We start from the raw sequence: 21,311 nt of genomic DNA on the forward strand, positions 1-21,311 counted from the left end.
GCATGCAGGAAGCAGTTCCGAGCAGTGACGTAATAATATATGTAGAGAAATCAATAGCTGCTCTGATTAGCATGGTGATTTAGGGTTGGTCTTCCATTGACTTCACTCTGAATGTCCTCAGGCTTTAATGCCTTACTACACAACCTGCACAACCTGTCGAGTTGCTGAAATCATAGCTGCTGGTGCAGCAACAAGCCAACTGAGTGCTAATATTAGCATGAGCTCCACCCCCCCACCACCGTCGTATCAAGGGAGCTAATTTTAGTGCTGCACGGGCTGCCTGGGGTTTAATTACCTGTCTCATTTGAGTCATAAATGCCCAGCAAAACACCCCGACGGAGTTTATCTATACGTGTGCATGTGTGTGTCCTCCTGTTAGCAGTGTGGCCCAGGAGGACAACAGGAGGATGAGTCATCGACCTTGTAGCTGCTGTGGCTTTATCTGTTGGTGCAGCTCAAGTTGAACATTTTGTCCTTCGGTTAAAACTCTAATATCGGTTATTTAAATGGCAGCAGTTTGGCCAAAAAATGACCGAAATAAAGTGTTGACATAATAGCTTCTCTCAGAGGCCACATAGGATATATGTTAAACGCTCAAACTGCAACTCCTGTTCACACTGACCCCACCTAATGAGATTTCAGTGTTTTAGATTTTAAGATAAAGGAAACAAAATCGACAGTGTTTTCAAAGTTGGTATTTTTCATGCTGACGGAAAGTCAGGGGAAGTTTCAAAGTCCGCAAAACATTTCTGGAGCTTCACGGCAAAACAGGGTTGCAGCGTTCTCATGTGCCTGTCCGCCGTCTCCAGCCCAGAGACACAGCTGTGAGTCCAACATGTCGGTGTGTTTAAAGGGGAAAGTGCAGCTGGCAATCTGCTCAACACCTCTAGCAAGGCAGAGACCTGAGCGCACATGTAGAAATGCTTACTAAAGAAATCAAACAAAAGCCGCCTTATTGCTTTAGCTTAACATCTACAAACTCTAGGGACACTGAGCCATGAGCTAATTAGCTTATACTAGCTAGCTACAGCCAAAGATAGCTAGCAAAGAGCAGTTGTCTGTAACTCTGGTGATATGCTGCCCTTTTTATTTTTGGAGCTACCTTTAAATTCTTGCCAAATCCTGCAAAAAATCAACCTTTATTCATGTACCTGCATCAGATTAACATAATTAGATAATTAGATTAATAACAAAATGTGATATAAGTACGTAAATATTGAGTTCATGTCATCTAAAGTCTGCAGTATGCTTTCAGAGTCCGGAGAAGGTTCCTGGTAGCTTACTGTTAAAAGATTAGCAGCCTCATGTGATTGAAGTGTTGTACTGTAAATCAAGCAGAAGATGGCAGGTGGTGAGTGGTAATGGTCTGTTTCTATTGTTACTCCTGGCACAGCAGCGACGGTTCGCCAGAACTGCTGCCAAGCTGGACGGCGGTCAGAAAACTGGGCACTCAGTAACACTGCAGCACAATTAGTATCGATCAGTGTGGATTATAGGATGGATCCGGACAGAAGGCAGAGTTTAGGTTTAATGTAAACATCCTCAGATCCCTTCTCTCATATTTCTCATCAACATCTTTACAATCTAGCAAATGAAAACCAAAGACTTCTGTGCTTTTCTGTCTTACCTCAACTGACTCGGAGGGTTAAATGTAAATAAAAACACAACAGTGAAGCAAAGTTGGCAGAATATTTTACTTGGCCTTGAGCAGTCACTGCAGGTGTTTCTTCTCAGGCTGCATTCACCCCCAGTAACCTTCAGCAATAAGGTACGGCAGCCTGTGTGTCGCCTGGGAGGCAAAACCCAGGGCACAGTAAGAGAAACTCCACCTACTGCAGCGGTAATGACTGAAGGTGACTCAGGTGAGTTTATCAACATGTTTATCAACTCTGCAGAGGTGGAAGGTTACCAAGTACATTAGCTCAAGTACAGGCACTAGTACTTCATGTGAGTATTACTGCAGTGCATTCTGGTTGTTGTAGGTTTTCTACCTTTTGAGCAAAAGAGAATAAACAGACTGTTTTCTCAGGTCATGTAGAAACAATTCCACATACATTTTGCTGATAATACGTGCGTACTTTGGCTTAAATGTATTACATGGAACTGGTACAGTCCGTATAAAATTTAAAGGTCCTTGTAGCTGCTTAACGTGAGGTTTAATATGTAAATTCTGTTCCTGAACGCACCACAAAGACAGATGATTGTTGAGTCTCATTCCTAGGATGTCAAATAGCCACATTTTGGGTCGGTGAAGCAGTAAAAAATGAGAGAAATAAGAAAATCCAGGCAGGGTCTCTGCAGATACGAGACATCCCAGTCTCCCCCCCTGTCTGTTTCTGTCCTCTTATGTCATTTACGTGGTTTTGTCTCGCTACGTCTGCAGTGTGTGATAGGTTGAAATCAGTCTTGTGATGTCGGGAAATAAATATAATCCATAATTCCCCTCAAAACTTAAGTAACGAGCCTGTTTTGAAAAAAGTAAAGATATTTGTGTACAAATGTAGGGACTAAAAGTCAGAAGTAAAGTACAGATACCTGAAAAACTACAGTTATGAAGTATTTTTACCTAAGTAAAGAATTGGAATACTTTTTCCATCTCTGAAACTCAGATATTCTCAAATCTGGACTCTGGTGGCAGGACGTTAAGTAAGAAACCACCCCCCCCCCCCCCGTCCTGAGTGGAAATGATGCTCTTGACTACATCACTCATCAGGTTGAAATATTCAACATGTCTTCTGAATACATTTATGCACTTTTTCAAAAAAGATGTCTGGTATCTTAGGGAACGTCAGCATCGTCACTAGAATCACAACTAGGCTTTAAATCTGACCTTTTTGTGATTTTAGTGGAACGAACCCTTTACGCAGCCTCTCTGCTGCAGGAGAGGAGGTGTTACGTTACATCTGCAGTCGTGTGTTTCTAACATGGACCTTCCTGTAACTCGACACTGCCTCTGCTGCCGGCTCAGCTCTCTCCCTCACACACATGACTCTCATCCTGCTTCTCTTCCCTCACCCGTCTTTATCTCGCCCGCTCCCATCAACATCTGTCTCACATGATGGATCAATGGATCAAAGGGGGCACCGACACAGCTCAGGCTCATCAGCTCTCTCCAGAATCGATACAGAATTCCTCTCTCGGTGCCGACAAAGATGACAAATCATATCTAAGAATAATACTCCGTGGATCCGTCCCTCCATCAGCTCCATCACGTTTATGAGCATGTCCATTTTCTACTGAATACACGGTGTCCACGTGAGGACATTTTCTTATTGATTTCTTTCCAAACTTAAACTCCAAAGCAACAGAAACGGGTTAAAGTTCCTCTTTTCCGTCCTATTTTGGTCTGCAAATAACAAAACTGTGCATCACAGCCAACATCTCCCCCAGAATACAGGACAGACACTGTGGTTCCACTTCTACAGCCTCCTGCGCTGTTTGAATACAAACCAACACAAAATTTTGATCTTTTTTAACTACATATTTATAGTTTTTTTGTAGTCAGATGATGAATTAAATAGAACAAAGTGATCTGATTGCAGTTTATAGATGCAACGGATTCCGTTCAGCTACATTGAGGCGCGGATCTATTCAACTTTTATGATTGCAGAAAATTTGTGACCTGGAAAAACACCACAGGAAAATTATCAAAAGAAATATCAGAATGAATAAGTATTTAGAGTTGTCCCAAGTTTAGATATTAATGTACATCGACATGTGTCTCCAGGTGCATCTTGAGCGACCAATTATGATCAGATTTCACATCCGCCGCTCTATGAATATAAATGTGTAACATATGCCGAATTTACAAGAAGGCCCAAATACATAATAATTAATCTTAGATTGTGTTGCACAAAATGTATAAAGTTTCTCCTGACTGAAGAACTCTCAAAACTGAGAGATTTTTAATGGAGTCCAGCGACAAAGACGTTGCCTTTGTTAGTGATTTGTTACTATATTCATAAAATGTATCATGCTCATCGTCTATACTAATTTCAAACATGTAGTTGAGTGAGAAGTGCAGTTTTAACCTCTGTGCAGCCATGTTGGGCAACCACTGTTGTTTCTACAAGGAAATAATCACTTTGTTGTTGCATTTAATGCCGAATTTACCACCTTTACCAGAGCAACTCTGAATGTGGTCTGAGCAGTCAGATCTCCTGTATCTACAGACGGCTACTTGTGATTTAATTATCCAAGATAGATGTTACCTCCAGGTGTAAACAGGGCCAAAGAATCTAAACATTAGATTGCAGCCAGATTAATGTAGGAATCCTCCATTCTTACTGGTGACAAAGATGACAAATTAAATCTGCTCAGCAGCTCCGTGGCTTCACCCTTTAATCACCTCTGTCACATTCAGGATGCAGCTGAGGAGCCTGCTCGTCTTCCTCACACCTTCAGGAAACAATGGGACTCCGTGGAGCCTCCAGCAGCTGGACAAAGGCCTGTTTTGTGAATGGTGTAACTGTGGGAACGGCGGCTCAGAGGCGTGAAAGTGAAGAAAAAGACAGAGGGTGACAAGCGGAGAGGCAGGAAGAGCTGTTTGCTGATTAAAGACAGAGCAAGAGAAACTTTTTTTTTTTTTTTTAATTTTCAGATCGAGGATTGAGTTGTGTTGCTGCGGCTGCACGTGGAGAGAGGCCTGGTGGGATAATTAAGAGCCAAGAGGAGAATTTGTAACGCTGACAAGGTGGTGAGCTGCAGAGATTGGGATTGGTCCGTCTGAAGCGAGGGCAGATACATCAGCCGGGGGTCAAGGAGGGAAAATCTGGCCTGCGTGCCAAGTCGCTCACAAGTTCTCTTTGTTCTGTCAACTTCAATATCCAACAGACACGTTCTCTCCCACTGCTACCATAAGGCAACTCCAATCTGTCGCTGCTGGCAGACACTCTGAGTTCACCGTCCCCGATTGAGTGACTTTTTATTCCACAACAGAGATCTGTTGTCTGCGGCGTTGTTGGCGGGGTAAAGTCGTTCTGCATGAGCGCTAAACAGAAGGGCGACAATTGGAAAGAATTCAGCTGGGCCGAGTTGAGTAACCGCCGTGGGAATCAGCCCGACAAAGAGAGAAAGTGGCTCGAGCGGGAGAGTGATAAAAAAGTTTGGTTTCGGTGGATGACGTGGTTTGACAGATGTGAGTTGGAAAGACGGCGCACAGGAAGTCCTCGTTATCCCGCTGCATCAACGTGACAACTATTGCTAAAATAAAAGCAGATCAGATCAGGCTAATCTGATTCTCCACGCTTCTCATTTAAGCTTCTCTCACAATCACAAACTCAATGCCTCAAACAGATTCATTTGTGGCTGAATCCTGAGCGGCCAATTGTCTCATGCAGGGTTTAGATAAAGCTCCGTCACCGGGCCTTATCGATGGTGAGTCACAGAGCAGCGGAGGACTGGAGGGATAATTTCCTGCTTCCTCTGCCGGCAGGATGAGCTCATGTTCGCTCTGACACCCAGAAACAACCCCTCACCTCCCCGCGGAACAACGGAGAGACAACAAGGGACGACAAGTGCAAGAGACTCAAAGTGTGCCTGTTTAAATAATAGAGAAAAAGCTCATGACTCACAGCGTTGATGAGCTTTGAGTCCAGCGTGTTGTGTTAAAATGATTAAGCTTTCTAATAGGGGAGTAATGATACAGCAATCCAGATCAATATATATCGATTCAACGATCGGCAAAGTGAAAACATTGTTTCATATTGCTGCCATCGTAAATATACGCCTTTATTTTGAAATTCCAATAGCACGTCTGCCTCACTGTTCCGCCTTTTTTTTTTTTATAAATAGATTTTTCCTCTTTCTATCTTTTTAATCCTTCTACTGTTCTTAATCTCCATCTGTTTCTATTTCCTGCAATGTTTTTCTTACTTTTTTTTTATCACTCTTCTATTTATTTTCTTTTATTCTTTTTTATGGTTCTTAATCTCTTTATCTATTTTTAATTCATCTGACATGGTGTTGTTTTATTGATTTTATTCTTTCGTATATCTCTTTAACTTGCCGTGACTTTTGGTGTTTTTACATTTAGCTTTCTTGTTTTAACTTTGTTTTCTTTGTTTGGCTTGAGTGTTAAAGCACTCTGTAAACTTTGGCTTTAAATTAATTATTATTAGTAGTAGTACTTCTGGCTCCAAAAAAACAAAGATGGTGTCCATTAGTGTGTAGGTGATATCAAGGTTGGTTTATAAGACACATTTTCAGTTTATGATCATGTCAATTTCCATCATAAACATCTTCTTGAGGCCTTTCTGAAACCACTCAGAGGGTCAGTGAATAAAAGAAGAAGCATCTGCAGACGTTCAGGTTTTAAACTTGAGAACATTCGGTTAAAATGAACAAAACAAAGCAGATTGTTGGCGTCTGAACCGAACATGGAGTCAAAACGTCATTAACTGAACGTCTTGATCTGACAAATTGATGTCAAGTCGAGCACAAGGTGAAGTATTAAGCGACTCCACCTTCTCGGTGTGCTTTTGACATTTACAGGTAAACCCATTGAAAACACACCTGAGGGTTGAAGAGTCTGACGCTGTGGATGAAGTTTTGTGATTCCGTCAATAATCTGGACAAACCTGTTGTGTGTTCAACTGACATGAACTGAAGGATAATTACGTCCAACGTATTTGCGGTGACAGCGGTCTAATGAACGTTGAATGAGTTTTGGCGTGTGCTTTAGCATGATGTTAATTAAAAGTAATGAGGTTTAACCTGCTGTAATCGTCTGAGATGAGGCTGTTTAAACTGCTGCTTGGCTAGCTGCGGCGTTTTGTTTTGGCAGAGACGGTGTTGTTACTCCGCTCAAAGACATGAGATTAAATTACTAATATTTATTTCCTTACGAATCAGTTAACGCGTCACACAGCCTCAGTTTGTGTTATTTATGGGACACTGAGGGAACAGACTGGCAGCAGAAAGAAATGTTACCTCAACAAATTTAAATCATCAGTTTGAGAAACAGGCTGTAGATGTTAATGGATCAGAACCAGCGATGTGATTTACTTTAAACTCCAACAAATCACCAGTCAGTCTCACATACACCTCGTCACGGTGAAGCAAAGACGATAAACCCAAATGCTGAATATCCTCTTCTTATTTTATCAAACATTGTCCTTGTGTTCATGAATCAGCGCCTCCTCGTGCATTAAAGACTAAATATTTTGCCGTACTCTACGTATTAGCGTGCTGGAAACTGTATTTGAGGAGACAAATTTCCAACCAGGTAGAAAATAAAGATTCATTCTGTTCTATTCTAAATAGGTTACTTACAGTATGTGTCTTAGGGACGTACGTATGATTCGTACATACGTACATGACATAACTTAATTATGTTATTAAGTTTGAAAGATCTCACGGCTGACAATCGATTGCTCAGGGTTGAAGAGTCTGACGCTGTGGATGAAGTTTTGTGATTCTGTCAGTAATCTGGACAAACCTGTTGTGTGTTCAACTGACATGAACCGAACGATAATTAAGTCCGACATGTTTGCGGTGACAGCGGTCTGATGAACACTGAACGAGTTTTGGCGTGTGCTTTAGCATGATGTTGATTAAAAGTAATAAGGTTTAACCTGCTGGAATCGTCTGATTGCTTTATTTGATTTATTTCAAACTCCATTAAATCACTAGTTAGTCTCACATACGTCACGGTGAAGCAAAGACGATGAACCCAAATGCTGAATATCTCCTCTTCTCTTATCTCATCCTGTCTTATCTAACATCGTCTTTTGTCCCTTTTCTCTCCTTGTGTTCATGAATCAACGCCTCCTCACGGTTGACAAGGTTTCACATGCGACACGGACACACGACCTCCTCACTGTTCTGAGTGTGTCGTTCTTTGTACTGCTTCACTTGATTTCCTCCTCTGTTGCCATAATAAGTAACTATGGTCACTAGAGGACACAGCAGAGAATTTATTTTTTTTCCTGGTCTTGGTCTTATCCTACGCTCCTGTTAATCCTCAGGTGTACAAAAGCTGTACAATGTGATAATCTGATACATCATAACAACAGTCGTCTGCTTGCAGCACAGATACTGGAGTATCCTGTCCGTGTCTCGCGTTATTTGGGGATCCGATAATAACGGCGCCTCTTCCTCTGCTCTGTCATTCACAGGTATGAAGAATAGCGAGCGGTTGGAGGTGTCCCACGGGCATGTTTGTCCTCTGGCCGTGCAGCCTGTGTGTCTCTGCTCTGCACACAGACGCTCTGGGAGGCAGAAGAAAGACCGTCTAAAAATAAACTGACACCCACCACCAGCAGAAAAACAAAAAACCAAACCAACAAATAGAAGACGAGGACAAAGAAGAGGGTGTTTTTGGTCTCTTTTCACCCTGTCTGACTCTCTCTTTCTCTCTCTCTCTTTCTCTCGCTTTCCCTGCTCCATTTCTGTTTCTGTGTCCTCATTTTGGCCTGAGAGGAGGTCATGTCCCAGTCTGGAAAAGTCCTTCATTTGTATGTGGAAGTGAGGTCTGCCCCAGATCAGAAGGGAGGGAAAGAGGCGTTCGGAGACGAAGGGATTGCTCAGGGGCGTTCGGTTCAGGACAGTCCTGCGGAGCTCCTTTCTCAGCTAGCGAACCAGACCGCCACAAAGCCCTCGGCGGCTCACCGTCTGGTTCAGGACTGCACACACAGCCAGTCTCCTTCGAGAAACACAGTCAGCTTTCAGCTCCAGCAAGCCAGCGGCTCCCCATCAGTGTCCAAGCGTTGGAGTTCACCCTGTAATGAAGCCAGCCACAGTCCGCCAATGACCTCCTCTGGAAAGGTCGTTCTCCCTTACACACCTCCCAGCTGTCGAAGGTTTAAGGAAGAGCTCAGCGATGGTAAACGGTCTGTGGTCACCTTCAGTTACGTTGAGAAGTCCAATGTGAAGACTTTAGACAGTCCACGCATCTCAGAGAGAGGGCCTAGAGAGGGCAGATCGACCCCGTCACACATTCGGAAAAGACTCAGCGACCCGGTTTGGTTTGGAAGTCCCGATTCATCGTGCAGCTCCAGTCCGAAGCTGACTTTCCGATCTCCAGGAAGTCACCAGCAGACGTTCTCCCCCGGCCTTCGCCAAACACCCTTAGACCCCATTGGCAGGGCAGCTACCCAGCGGGCTGTGGAGGAGTTCGGCTCGCCTTTACTGAGGATTAAACTCGCCCACGCACTTGAGCACACCTCATCATCACGCTACAACCAACAGCCGCGCTGTCAGTCCTGGGCTGGGTCTCCTGTTCAGCGTCAGAACTTCTGCGTAAACCCCAAAGACCACTTCGCAGAGAGGAGCCAGGCCGTTTGTGGGCTGCCTCGGAGCCCAGCGTCAGACCAGCTATCCTCCCAGTCCAGAAGGTCCCAGAGTCCTCTTCACTGGTCAGGAGAGGACAGAGCGATGGCAGGCAGTCCAGCCACCAAAAGACACGTTTACAGGAGCTGCAACAGGAGCACTTCACCGCAGGGAGCAATCCTACAACTTGGCAATAACATAATCGAGGGCTTGAACCAGTTAAGTGACAGTAAATCCTCCTCTCCAGCTCATAGCCCTGAGGTTGCCCGCAGGCTCGCAGAGGAGGCCACTAAAGTTTCTACTATTTTAACAGAGGCGAGAACGTCCTCATTGCACAATGCTTTAGGTGAGTCCGAGGGCATCTCAAACTCCGGAGAATTTCACGATTCAACAAATGCACAACAGTCTAAGCAAACGCTCAAGATGAACATCCCTTTAAACGACCAACACGCGCCAGCAACCGACAACACAGACTGTCACCAGCCCGAGAACTCTCTCCTGCAGTCGCACTCGCTTGAAACAAACTCTCATAATAACTGCGAATCGCACCAGGAAGAGTGCGTTCAGCATCACAGCTCCATTTTATCAGCGGCTCAGAGTTCTCCCGCCATCCCTTCACGTGTCCTCCGTCCATCTCATCCTCCCACTGAGCTCAGCTCCCCCATGAGGGACCCCAGGCTATTCCAAGCAGAGCTCCGAGCACCGGATACCCCGACTCTGCATCGCCGGCAGCTCCCACGGTACACCAGAGACTCCTGGTCCCCGGGCCCGGACAAGAGAGGAGACCTGAGCTGTTTCGAGAGAGGGGACTGCACGGAGCTCGCTCGCAGGCTCTTTATCAATCAGAGTGTTGAAGAGGCGCCGGTCAGCTGGACATCCAGGCAGCAGTGGGGGAGTCAGGTGGAGAACAGCCAGAGTCCGGAGCCTAAAACTCCCGATCGTCAGTCCGTTCAACGTCGCAGGCCGCTCAGTCCCACGGCGCAGCAGAAACGGGCCGAGCAGCGGAGGAGAGAGATCCTGCTCCTGGGCCCAGTGGCGCTGGACTCTGCAGAGGAGGACGAAGGCTGTGATGACGAGGAGGAGCACGGTGACGAGATGGAGCAGCAGCAGCCGCACCTGCAGAGGGTGGAGGAGCATCAAGAGGCGGAGCAGAACGGAGCGATGGGAGGGTCGTCCTCCCGGAGCTCCAGTGGGGTGACGGGCAGCTTGGGGGACAGAGACTGTGTGTCCCCGGAGTCCAGTCAGTCCAGCCACCAGAGCAACGAGACTGGGGCCGCCACCTCAGGAATACAGGTGGGCACTCCACTACAGATTAGACTTCATACTTAAACACATTTTGATACTTATAACTGAATAATTTCATGAAAAAAATCTCATGTTTTTGTATGGAGCTCAAAGCAGTTAGCCTAGCCTAGCATAAAGACTGAAATATTGTTGTATACAGTTAGCTTAGCGCTCTCCAAGCATCTAAAATCTATCTGGTATTCCCTATTTTTGGTTATAGACTGAGCCAAGTTAGCCTTTTTTATCACTTCCACTAGTCTTTATGCTAATCTAGCAAACCACCTCCTCACTCTAACTTGAGATGATGAAGGAGATAATGACCGAATTTACCTGTCAGGGACGAATTGCTTCTTGACAGTAGATGGTATACGTATTTTTAGAGCGAGCCCTGTCTTTATGCTAATGAAAGCTTTCATCCTCATAGCTCTGCTTCACACACGAACATGAGAGCGGTATATATCTCTTCTTTATGTGAACAATCTGACTTCCCCCAAAATGTCCGCCTGTTCCTTTAATGCTGCACTGCAGATCTCCTCCAGCGTTTTTTGTCTCCGTGTCTCTCTCTCAGACGGACAGTGGCTGTGCTGCGCCTGTGCCCTCGCTCCATTGTCAGAGGATCGCTCGCGCCAAGTGGGAGTTTTTGTTCGGGACCCCCGCTGAGGAGGCTGCTAGCAGGGGGGAGAAAAGTGAGAGCGCATCCCACCTCAGTTTCATCCAGTTACTGCACATATCTTATACCTCAGTGTCACAGAGCTTCTTACTACACACTGTCAGAGGAGAGAAGTCAGAACATCACACAGCTCATCTCCAATATATCATGTTTCATTCCCCAAAAGGCCTCCACTTCTCCTCCACTCATCAGGGTTTTATCTGAGATTGCTTCCACTTTATATCTATAGTCTATCAATTACTCATGAGTCCTTTTAAAGGGGCACTGTGTAGTTTTCATTTACAATATTAATGAGGTGATAATACAAACTCTCTTCCCGCAGTGAATAAACAGGCTGTTCTCAGAGGAAAAAAGAACTCTGTTTGCAGCTAGAAAGGTGGCAGGGTCCGCCACATATAAACAAAGTGAAACAGTGTGAAATTGTGAAACTGTTTGATTTGATTAGGCATAAAAGAAATCAGTCAGTGAAGATCAATGTGCATCTTTAAACCATTATATTTTAAACACTACATTAACTCTCTCTTCACCCGCAGACTCTCTGGAAGCCTCCACAGCGCCTCCCAGTGGAAACTCCAGCGAGTCTCCCACGCCGACTCCCCCGTCATCCCTCCCTCTGCTCTCGGCCAATCACGAGGTGCAGCAGGTCGAGGTCGAACTGGTGACCCCGCCCCCAACCATCATCGGGACTTCACCCAAAACCGGCATCATTCGCCGCACGCTGAAGTACTCGGAAACCGACCTGGACGCCGTCCCGCTCCGCTGCTACCGCGAGACGGACATCGACGAGGTGCTGCTGGCGGAGCAGGACGACGGCGACTCCGCGTTTGGGAGCAACCGGAGCGTTCAAGGCACCTCGGGGACGGGAAGCAGCCCGATGGGGTGTCTGGCTTATGGGAGGACAGGTGGGGAGGTGGTGGAGGACAGAGGAGGAGGGGGGAGGGAGGATGGGGAAGAGGAGGATGAGGAGGAGGAGGAGGAGGAAGACGAGGATGAAGAGGAAGAGATGGTGAGCTGGGCCAGCGTGAGGATGCAGGGAGACAACAGGAAGCAGCAGTACGCCGCTCAGGAGGAGCCGGAGGTGTTCGGTCACCTTCTGAAGAGGTGAGCATCAACACATCGTGGTCACACACACACACACACACACACACACAGACACACACACACACACACACACTCTGGTGAGCAGGATTTTCCCCTGACCCATATTTTGATCTGAATTTGGATCTCACTCCTAACCTAGTTTTCAAGCAGATCATAAACACGTTCGAGAGTCATTTTTCCACGAATTAGTCACAAACTGTACGCTCCACACGTCCCTGGAATAGACAGACGTGATAAAAACACAGTAACAGTTGCTGTTTCACATTTAAAGGAACAGTCCACCCCAAAATCAAAAATGTATCCATCGATATCAGTGTTTCTTGAACTTTTTAAGACCAAGGATCACTTAACGAAATAAAAACAAACCTTACGTCTGTCTGTTCCATAGAAAAATATGCATTGTTGCATTTTATTTGTTGTGTGTTGTTGTTGTGTTTCTCAACCCTCCCTTTCTGTCCAGACCGATGGAAACGTTCTTTGACAACCACCACCCCGCCCTGAAATCGCCCATCCTGGTCTCCGGTCCTCGCCTCGGAGCGGAAGACACCTTCAGCCGCCACTTTGAGAGCATCATGGAGTCTCACCGAGCCAAAGGGACGTCGTACAACAGCCTGGACAGCGAGGAGCTGCTCACCTCCAGCACCCAAGAAGTCCTGACCTTTGACCTGCCCACGCTGACCCCTGCCATCCACGCTCCGGTTTGTCAGAGCGCTCGGCAGATCGTCCAGCTCAGCTTCGCCCCGCTGGCACACGACGAGCGGCCCAGTCTCTCGGATTCAATCTTCACCGTCACCGGGGACTCGGACGCCACCCGAGCGCCGTCCAGCGAGAGGCTGAGCAGCGGATCAGACGATACGCCACCCAGAGGACGAAACTGTGACCAGCTGGGCAGCAGCTGGTACAGCAACATTACCTTCTCTTTACCGAGGTGAGTTAGCAGCACGTCAGGAGCCACGATGTTACTGTGACACGTTATTTTATTTCCGAAGGCAGCGTCACCTAGTCCTGCCTTGCTGTGCTGTGATTGGCTCGTGCTTCTTGTCTCTCAGTGAGCATGGAAGCGTCTATTTCAACCAAAAACCCAAACCACGGTCTTTTCCTAAACCAAACCAAACTGTGACTAAAAACCAAAACTATGTAGACACCATATCACCATACGATACAATATGGTTTGAAGATGATTTGTCTTCTGTAATTAAAGCGAACCTATTTCCTGAAATATGATTGTCCTATGGTGATAATCTACGGCGCTTCAGTGTGAACGTGATCCGTTCAGTCGGACATGAAGCGAGCGGCTGACAGTGCCGACAGCTGATGACAGATGACCTCAGCTTTGGTGATTCACCGAGAATCTGTGATGTGAATCTGGGCCGTGTTTGTTGTTGTTCATCGCTCTCTAATTTCATCTTTTAATCTTTCATGCCGTTGCTCAAGGCGCAATCTTTTTGGCTTGTCGACCGTCCTTGAGGGAACATTTTTAAATCTGGTCCTGTTAGAGTTCGTTAGTTACCTCGTGACTTGTAGCTACCGCCACCTTCTCTCATTCTTGCAGGAGGCCAAAATCTTATTTATTTGTTGTTTTCGATGTTTTTTTTGTTTTTAATTCGGTGATGCAGCACCGAACAACAGACATGACAGACACAGGAACGATGCTATGTGAGAAATAAGGGAAAAAAGCACAAGAATTGTTTTTGTTATTTCATTATTTTGATGGTAAACTTTAGAAGAGGAAGTTGAATTATTATTGTGAGAAGTAAAAACACGACATGTGTCTCAGTCGCTGCTTCACTCTCATTCATGGACTCTTGTTATGTTCCACTCTGGAGCAACTGAGTCATGTGCGACACCTAGTGGTAAAATTGGAAGTAACTGGTCTGGTATCAGTTTGGAAATTGTTTTGAAGCCGCAAGCCAAGTGTCATCAAGTCGAGAACTGATCCGCTTCTGGTGGTCAAAGGTCAAAGTGTAAGGTCAACGCAACATCACTAAACAAGTTTTTGTTTTTGGCCACAACGTCAAAAGACTGAGACCAGATTTCACACTGAACTGGAGACACAGTTCCTCGGTGTCCACCTTCGAACTGTGGCGATGGTCGAGATCTTCCGTGTTTCCTGGTTGAACGTGTGCGAAACATCCATCCATATTTGAAGCACTGTCGGTGACCATAAGCTCTACGGTTTTGCTGATATTGAGCTTATCATCATAAACACCTTGCACCTTTTATCGTTTTTCATATGTTCAGTACGCAGCTACATGTTGGTTTGAGCTCACAGAACGATACAAAACGAACCTCATCTCATGTCGACCTCGTGACCTTGGGTAAACTGCTGAAAGAGCATCATGATCAGTCCCAAGTGACAGAGTTTTCTAAGCCAATTCAGTGTTCATGCAGTTTTTATCGCCTCCTCTCTGAGGTCAGAGCCTCGTTAACGGACTGTTGTCAGTCTCCAGGCGGCCGACTGTCTCCGTCGGTGTCGTTCTCCTTGTGCAGAGCGCTGCTGCAGTGCTATTCTGGAGTTAGAGTGAAGGTCGTTCGATGGCTGCCTGTGGCCCCTCTGCTGTGTGTGTGTGTGTGTGTGTGTGTGTGTGTGTGTGTGTGTGTGTGTTTAATATGTACATCCATCTGTGCATATTCCCCCAAAATCTGTAGGTGTTTGAGTTTGTGCACATGTGTGTATCTGTAGGTGATTTTAAATGGTTGTTTACTGGAAGTGCATCCTCTGTGTGTGTGTGTGTGTGTGTGTGTGTGTGTGTGTGTGTGTGTGTGTGCGCGTGTGTGTGTGTGTGTGTGTGTGTGTGTGTGTGTGTGTCTGTGGCAGATGGCTGCTGCAGCAGTGAGGGACTCACCTTGACTTGTCAGAGAACCACAGACCTCATGTTAACTCTCCACAGTCTCTCACCTGCAGTACACCAGACTTTACTCCACGTCCAGAGCGAATCTTCGTCTCTGGCTTGTGAACTCGTTCCTTCACTGACAGCAGGACAGACGCTTCCTTCAAACCGTCTTACATCCTCGTCCTTGTGACAGGATGTGACGGATTCAAACTGTGGCAGAAATCTGTGTCACCACTGTCCCGGGTGTGTTGGAAATGCCTGCCATTGTGTTTGTGTGTGTGTGTGTGTCTGTGAGGTAGTCTGGCTGTGTGAATGTCACCCTAACTAACTGTGACAGCACTGCAGAGGTAGAGCTGATGGAGCTGCACCAGGTCAGTGTGTCACTTTGACCACCAGGTGGCAGGAGAGGACAACAATCAAGCTGTGGAGCTCTTTGTCAGGAGCAGAGGTGTGTTTGTGTCTCAGGGTTCAGCTGGTCGTCTTTCTGACACACTGCAGGTTTTATCACTTTCATAAAATAATAATAATGATAACTTTATGTATATAGCACCACAGCAGACAGTGTAGCACATAAAACAAGTGAAATGTTCAACCTCTTTTGCACAAAATGAGTAACACCTAGCAAACACTCGGGGAAAAAATATTGAAGTTACAAAATTATGAAAATATCTTTTGCACCAGAAATGTTTGATTTATTTTCACAGGCATAGAAAAAAAAATCTCCAAAAAATGTTTCCACCTGTTTCCACAAAAAGTCTTATTTGTTTTTTATATAATCATCCTTTTTTTTTATTTAATTTATCTCTATTTTACTGTTAATGGTTGTTATTTATTTTACTTTTTAAACATATTTTAAATACATTTTTACACGTAATGTTTGATTTGATCTTTATTTTTATTGGTTGTTTTTATCTTTTATTCTTAATTTATTTTATGCTCTTAGTATCTAATCTAGTATCTTTTTTTAGTCATTTTAAAGCACTTTGCATTGTAATCTGGTGAAAGGTGCTGGAAAAATAAAGTTTGTTTGAAGTTTTATTAATAAACACAGTAAAAAAAAAAAGTTTAGATCGGACTTCGAAAATGGATCACTAGATGTTTTTTGCCTCACAGGACTTCCGTAGCTTTTCCGTAGACTTCACTTTTGACCGCTGCATGTTGGCAATCAACAAAACAACTGTGAGAAACAGCTCAGCAGCTTCATGTCTCTCTCTCTCTCTCCTCTATCATCTTCAAACACAAGCTCACACGTTTCTCTTTTAACTGCCTTTTCATACGAGAAATCAAATCACACTGGACCGGCTCAGGTGCATGTTTGCTCAGCGCTGATCTTATCTCGGTTTTATAACTCCGGCTTTTCCCCCCGGAGCGGTGGAATCCAGGAGGGGAGCTGATGAGAAAAATATTTCTGAAGGCCTCGTCCATACTTTGATAAAAGTTGGAATTCCACCCGCCCCTCCTGCTTCCCCTTCACATCAACTCTTTCAGATGGTCTGCAGAGTGAGACAGTGGTTCATTGTGCCGAGCTGCCCGGTGGACCGAGTGGAGGGGAGGGGGGGATACCGCCGAAGCAGAGGCTGACACCAGGAATTCTCTCAGGACCTCTCGGCATTGTGCTGCCTCTTGATGAGACAATGCCAACAGGTGGTGGCCTAATCTTTTTTTTTTTTTTTTTTTTGATTATGAACACGCCTGCAGGCCCAGATAAAGCGTTTGCTGTAAACACGCTCCACAAAAGGCCTCAGAACGCTGACAAAAGGCCACGTTTCTCTTCCAGGAAACACCCAGCAAGATATCGCTGCGAGCTCAAACCCGACACCTCATGTCTTTGTTTTCTCTGTAGGTGTGCTAACAGCTCACACAAGAAACAAGGTAGACTATTTGTCCAACACCCAGAGGATGGATCTACTGAGTGTGTGTAATTGGAGAAGCGAAGAAGAAGAGGAGGGGGGAAAGAAAGAGAGAGAGAGAGAGAGAGAGAGAGAGAGGGAGGAATGAATGGAGGGTGAAGGAGAGGGAGGATTTTTTTAGGCAACAGACAAGCCAAAGTTTCATGCCATGTTTCGAATCCAAGGTCAGCAGGGGACGGTGAGAGTTTACACAGTGGAACAGGGTGGGAGAGCGAGGGAGGAGTGAAGAGATCGAGCAGAAACAACAGCAAACAGACTCAGAAGGGGAAACAGACAGAGCAGGACAAACAGCTCTTTTACTTTTCGGGGGGGGGGAAGGAGGAATCTCACTGCGAAGATCAAATGACAGCAAACACAGAGGGAGAGTGAGAAAGTGGAGGACGGAGGAAAAGGGGGACACGCGAAGGAGGCTCAGTTTGACTCAGAACCAGAGCTGAGGAATGTCAGAGTGTGCCGGCGGGTCGGGAGAGGCTACAGGTGTTCATCTGCGTGATGCGTTCAGGTTACGAGGCCAGGAGGAGAGGAGGGGGCGGGCGGGGGAGCAGCGCGAGGCGAGGTGGCGTTCAGGGGACGGCGGTGAGGACGCAGTCCGTCTTCTGCTGCCACGGCTCATCTGCAGTCGGAGAGGAGAGGTATTTGTCGGTCAGGCGGTCCTGTCACAGGTACGTACCCGCCCAGGAACCTGTCTCACCTGTCTGCCGCACGATTTCAGTCTCCCATTTGGCCAGAGGGAAAACTGAAAGAGTCTTTTATGTTGTTTGGAAGCCTGTTCACCGGAGCAGATGTCATTTGGGAAAAAAAACTGTGTCGCCCTCCTGAAACCCAGAGTTCTCTGTGTTTATACAGTTTGATGATGTCATGAAGTAGCGTGGCATCATGGGAGTTGTTGTCTTCATTTACTGCCAATAAAAAAAGAATCTGTCCGACTGTGACTCAGGCAGAAACGTTCAAAGACAAAGTAAAGTTTTACTCGCAGTCTGTTCAGTTGTGTTCGCTGACTTCCCTCCTCGCTCTCTGAAGTATCATCTGATGTTTTCCAGGAACTTGTAGCGACGAGCGACCAGATGAAAGACACTGTTACCTCGAGTTTACTTGTGGATTCCTCTGGTGTGAACACTGATGTATAACAGAGCTCAGAGTAGTTGTTTTTCAGACGTTTTAATGAAGAAAAGTTACATATTATATCTTAAGAACGTACTTGTTTTCTCTGTTTTCTACAGTATAACAACATGGCAGTGTAAGTTTTCTTGTTAGTTGCTTTTATACAGACGTTCATGGTCCCCAGAGGAGCCTCTTCACTTTGGTGATCCCCTCATGTAACCTCTAGCGCCTCCATGAGGTTGGAGTTTGTGTTTTTTTTCTAAACCAATTGATTTTACTCCCATGGAAACTGGGAACAACACCGATAGCCCCCAGCGGATGGATGAGTTTCCCTCTAGTGTCACCAGCAGGTCAAAGATTATATTTATGGAATCAAAATATCAACATTTACTTCGGTTCAGACATTTAAGGATGTCATTATGACGCATGTCGGAGGGGACAACCCCCGCTCGATATCAGAATATCATAAAATTCACAGTTCCAGATGATAAACGGTAAATTGCGACACTCTGACTTTCAGTGTGTCACTGCTAAGAGGTTCAGTTTTGTGAAAAGTTGAATTAGAATGATAAAAATAACACAATATGTACATTGCAGTGGTTAAAAACATACTAGATTGCATTGAAAAAATAGCATTTACAACACAACTGAACAATGTTGAGTGGACAAAATCTGATAGCAGGTGATACAGGTGCAGTGTGGGTGGAGCTACATCATGTCAAAGGTGAGATAATAAAAATCATATCAGTCTTCGCTGTATATTGTGTGCATGCTAACAAGCTAAGGCTGAACTAAGATGTTAAACATTGTAAAAAACAAATAGCATATTAGCATGCTGATGTTAGCATTCAGCCCTGAAACCCCTGCTGTGTCCCAGCTCAGCCTCTCTGTTGTTCTCTGAGTGTACTTTATGAAACTCGTAGCTTTCTTAACCAGTCAGATTGTGTTATTAATGACTGTTTTCTCTGGTGTGATTTGGTCTTGTTGACAGTGTGAGGATGTGTAAGTGTGGGAAGCGAAGGCCCCGGGACCGTGGGTTTTGTTGGCCTTGTTCCTCACGCTGAGAAATCCAAATGAGAGCTCCGCTTGTTTCAGGAAGTGTTTCTGGCCTTTTTTGAATACAACTCGGGAGCTGCTGGACCGTCGTCATTGTTGCGCTCCGGCGTGACTGGAATTGTCACACAGCTCTCGACGGCTGCGACAAATGTCAGCGTCAGAAACTGAACTCGGAGACCTCGTTTCTCTCGTAGCAAAGCCAGAAAAGAGGATCTGTCTCCGCTCGGTGTGACATAACATGCTTAAATTATTATCGCAGAATAGCTGAGATGTAATAAGTTTTGCACTTCTGATCTGGCGAACGCTTTGAAGGGGCTTAATTAGGAGGTGATAACAAGAAAGTGAGAAAGCTGGCAAAAGAAGGAGACGTTTGAGTGCAGTTATTAAAGCGTGCGACAAAGCCAAATGTTGTGTTTGACTTTGAGCTTTATTTACTATTGTGTGTCTTTGACTCCTCTCATCCTTCTCACCAGTCTTCATGCATGTTTCATTATATTTTATTTAACAGAAATCAACCTTTTTTTCAAGCTAATAACTCTTGATCAGCCTTTTTTTCATCTCCTCCTTTTTTTTTTTTTTTAGTATTCTGTTATTAAAACATCACACAGAGCTGGAAACTCGGATTTAAGATCAGCACTGCAGAGATCAGATATTAGTATTATTAAATTATTAATATCCTGGAGTTATTAGTTTTATTATTATAGCACCATCATTCTTTGTTCCTCCTTTTATCCCTTTTTCTCTCGTTCCTTTTCAATTATTTACCAACCTCTGCAATTTCCATTTTCCCCTCCTGGTTCTCTTCATTTCCCATCTTCCTCTCCGCTCTGGTCACCTGTGTGTGTCTGGTTTTTAATCACTCACTGATTGATTAACCTCTGACCCTCCCCCCCCTTCTCTCTCCCAGCAGGGACAAGGCCCGCCTGGCGACCGACTCGGAGCTGGACCAGGACCTCAGCGACAGACTGGGTCTGGGCAGCAGCGACACCCTCACCAACGGAAGCCACCGCGCCGACGTGGCAGCCGCCAAGCGTCTGGCCAAGCGTCTTTTCAACTTGGACGGCTTCAGGAAGTCGGATGTGGCGCGACACCTCAGCAAGAAGTGAGCCAGTAGAGAGTTTTCATGGCAGAGATTTTCAACTAAAAAGGTTTCTTTAGTTGAAAATGAACTAAAATAAATAGAATAAATAGCAGTTTTGACATTATGATGTCTGTGTATTGTGTAACTTCCTGCACACAGTGTCTGTCAAATAATTATCAGGGATCTTACAGATTTAACAAGCACTTTTTTGTTTGAAACAGCATAAACAGCAACCCATATTTTAACTTTAACTCGAGGCAGCCCTGGTTAAGATTCTGCCTACAGAGTGCTGTTTTAGCAGATCTCCAGCTCCATCAGCCCATCAGTCTGTCAGCTGCTTGCTCGTGCTGATGAGAAAGAATTTGGGATTAAAGGTTTTCGTCTCCCTGTGACTCTCTTCCTCTCCCCCGGCCTTCAGTCTGCACCTCCAACCGACTGAGCCGGTGCACATCGACCGACCGACCGACCGACCGACCGACGGCCTGAACTGAGCTGAGAGAGCTAGTTATTTAACATTTGATTGACGTTTTGTGCTTTTCTTTTAATTTTTTGTCTCCTGTGTCGTCCACACATCACTGTTTCCCCTCTTTTTATATGTTATTTTACATCTGTGTGTCTGCAGTAATGACTTCAGCCGCATGGTCGCAGAAGAGTATCTGAGTTTCTTCAACTTCACGGGCCTCGGTATCGACCAGGCGCTGCGGTGAGAACACAACATGTTAAAAACATCACTGGGAATTATGAGAACAAATATTCTCGGTGTTTTTCTTAACTGTAGTTTGTTTATCACATGAAGTAATGTTAAATATTTATGTTATGTTCATGTGTTTTTTATTAAAGAATGAATGTTGACATCGTAAAAATGCAACTGTGGTCTAAATGTGTGTTTTCTGCCCATCACATGGTTCTTTAATCCTTCCCTCTGTGGGACGGCGGCTTTGATTTGGCCTGAATTAGATAAATAAAAAATCTGCTCATGTTTTAATTTAATCTTTTATTAATAT

At 45.3% G+C, this 21,311-nt stretch overlaps 1 protein-coding gene across 4 annotated transcripts in view; it reads left to right on the forward strand.

Moving 5' to 3' along the window:
• The window catches only part of LOC119009814 (PH and SEC7 domain-containing protein 1-like), a 73,247-nt gene that overhangs the window by 12,396 nt on the left and 39,540 nt on the right, over nucleotides 1-21,311 (forward strand). For 3 of the 4 annotated variants that reach the window (XM_037081436.1, XM_037081434.1, XM_037081435.1), the window contains 6 exons: nucleotides 8,118-10,563; nucleotides 11,123-11,240; nucleotides 11,758-12,325; nucleotides 12,786-13,253; nucleotides 20,134-20,328; nucleotides 20,930-21,010. In XM_037081436.1, coding sequence (XP_036937331.1) covers nucleotides 8,428-10,563; nucleotides 11,123-11,240; nucleotides 11,758-12,325; nucleotides 12,786-13,253; nucleotides 20,134-20,328; nucleotides 20,930-21,010 — 3,566 coding nt within the window. In that variant the 5' untranslated portion in view covers nucleotides 8,118-8,427. Of the gene's footprint in view, nucleotides 1-8,117; nucleotides 10,564-11,122; nucleotides 11,241-11,757; nucleotides 12,326-12,785; nucleotides 13,254-17,344; nucleotides 17,732-20,133; nucleotides 20,329-20,929; nucleotides 21,011-21,311 lie in introns of those variants that run through there. The other variant, XM_037081437.1, reaches the window with a different exon arrangement.

Source organism: Acanthopagrus latus, chromosome 20 (assembly GCF_904848185.1).
Source record: "Acanthopagrus latus isolate v.2019 chromosome 20, fAcaLat1.1, whole genome shotgun sequence".
In the NCBI taxonomy this organism is placed as follows: domain Eukaryota; kingdom Metazoa; phylum Chordata; class Actinopteri; order Spariformes; family Sparidae; genus Acanthopagrus; species Acanthopagrus latus.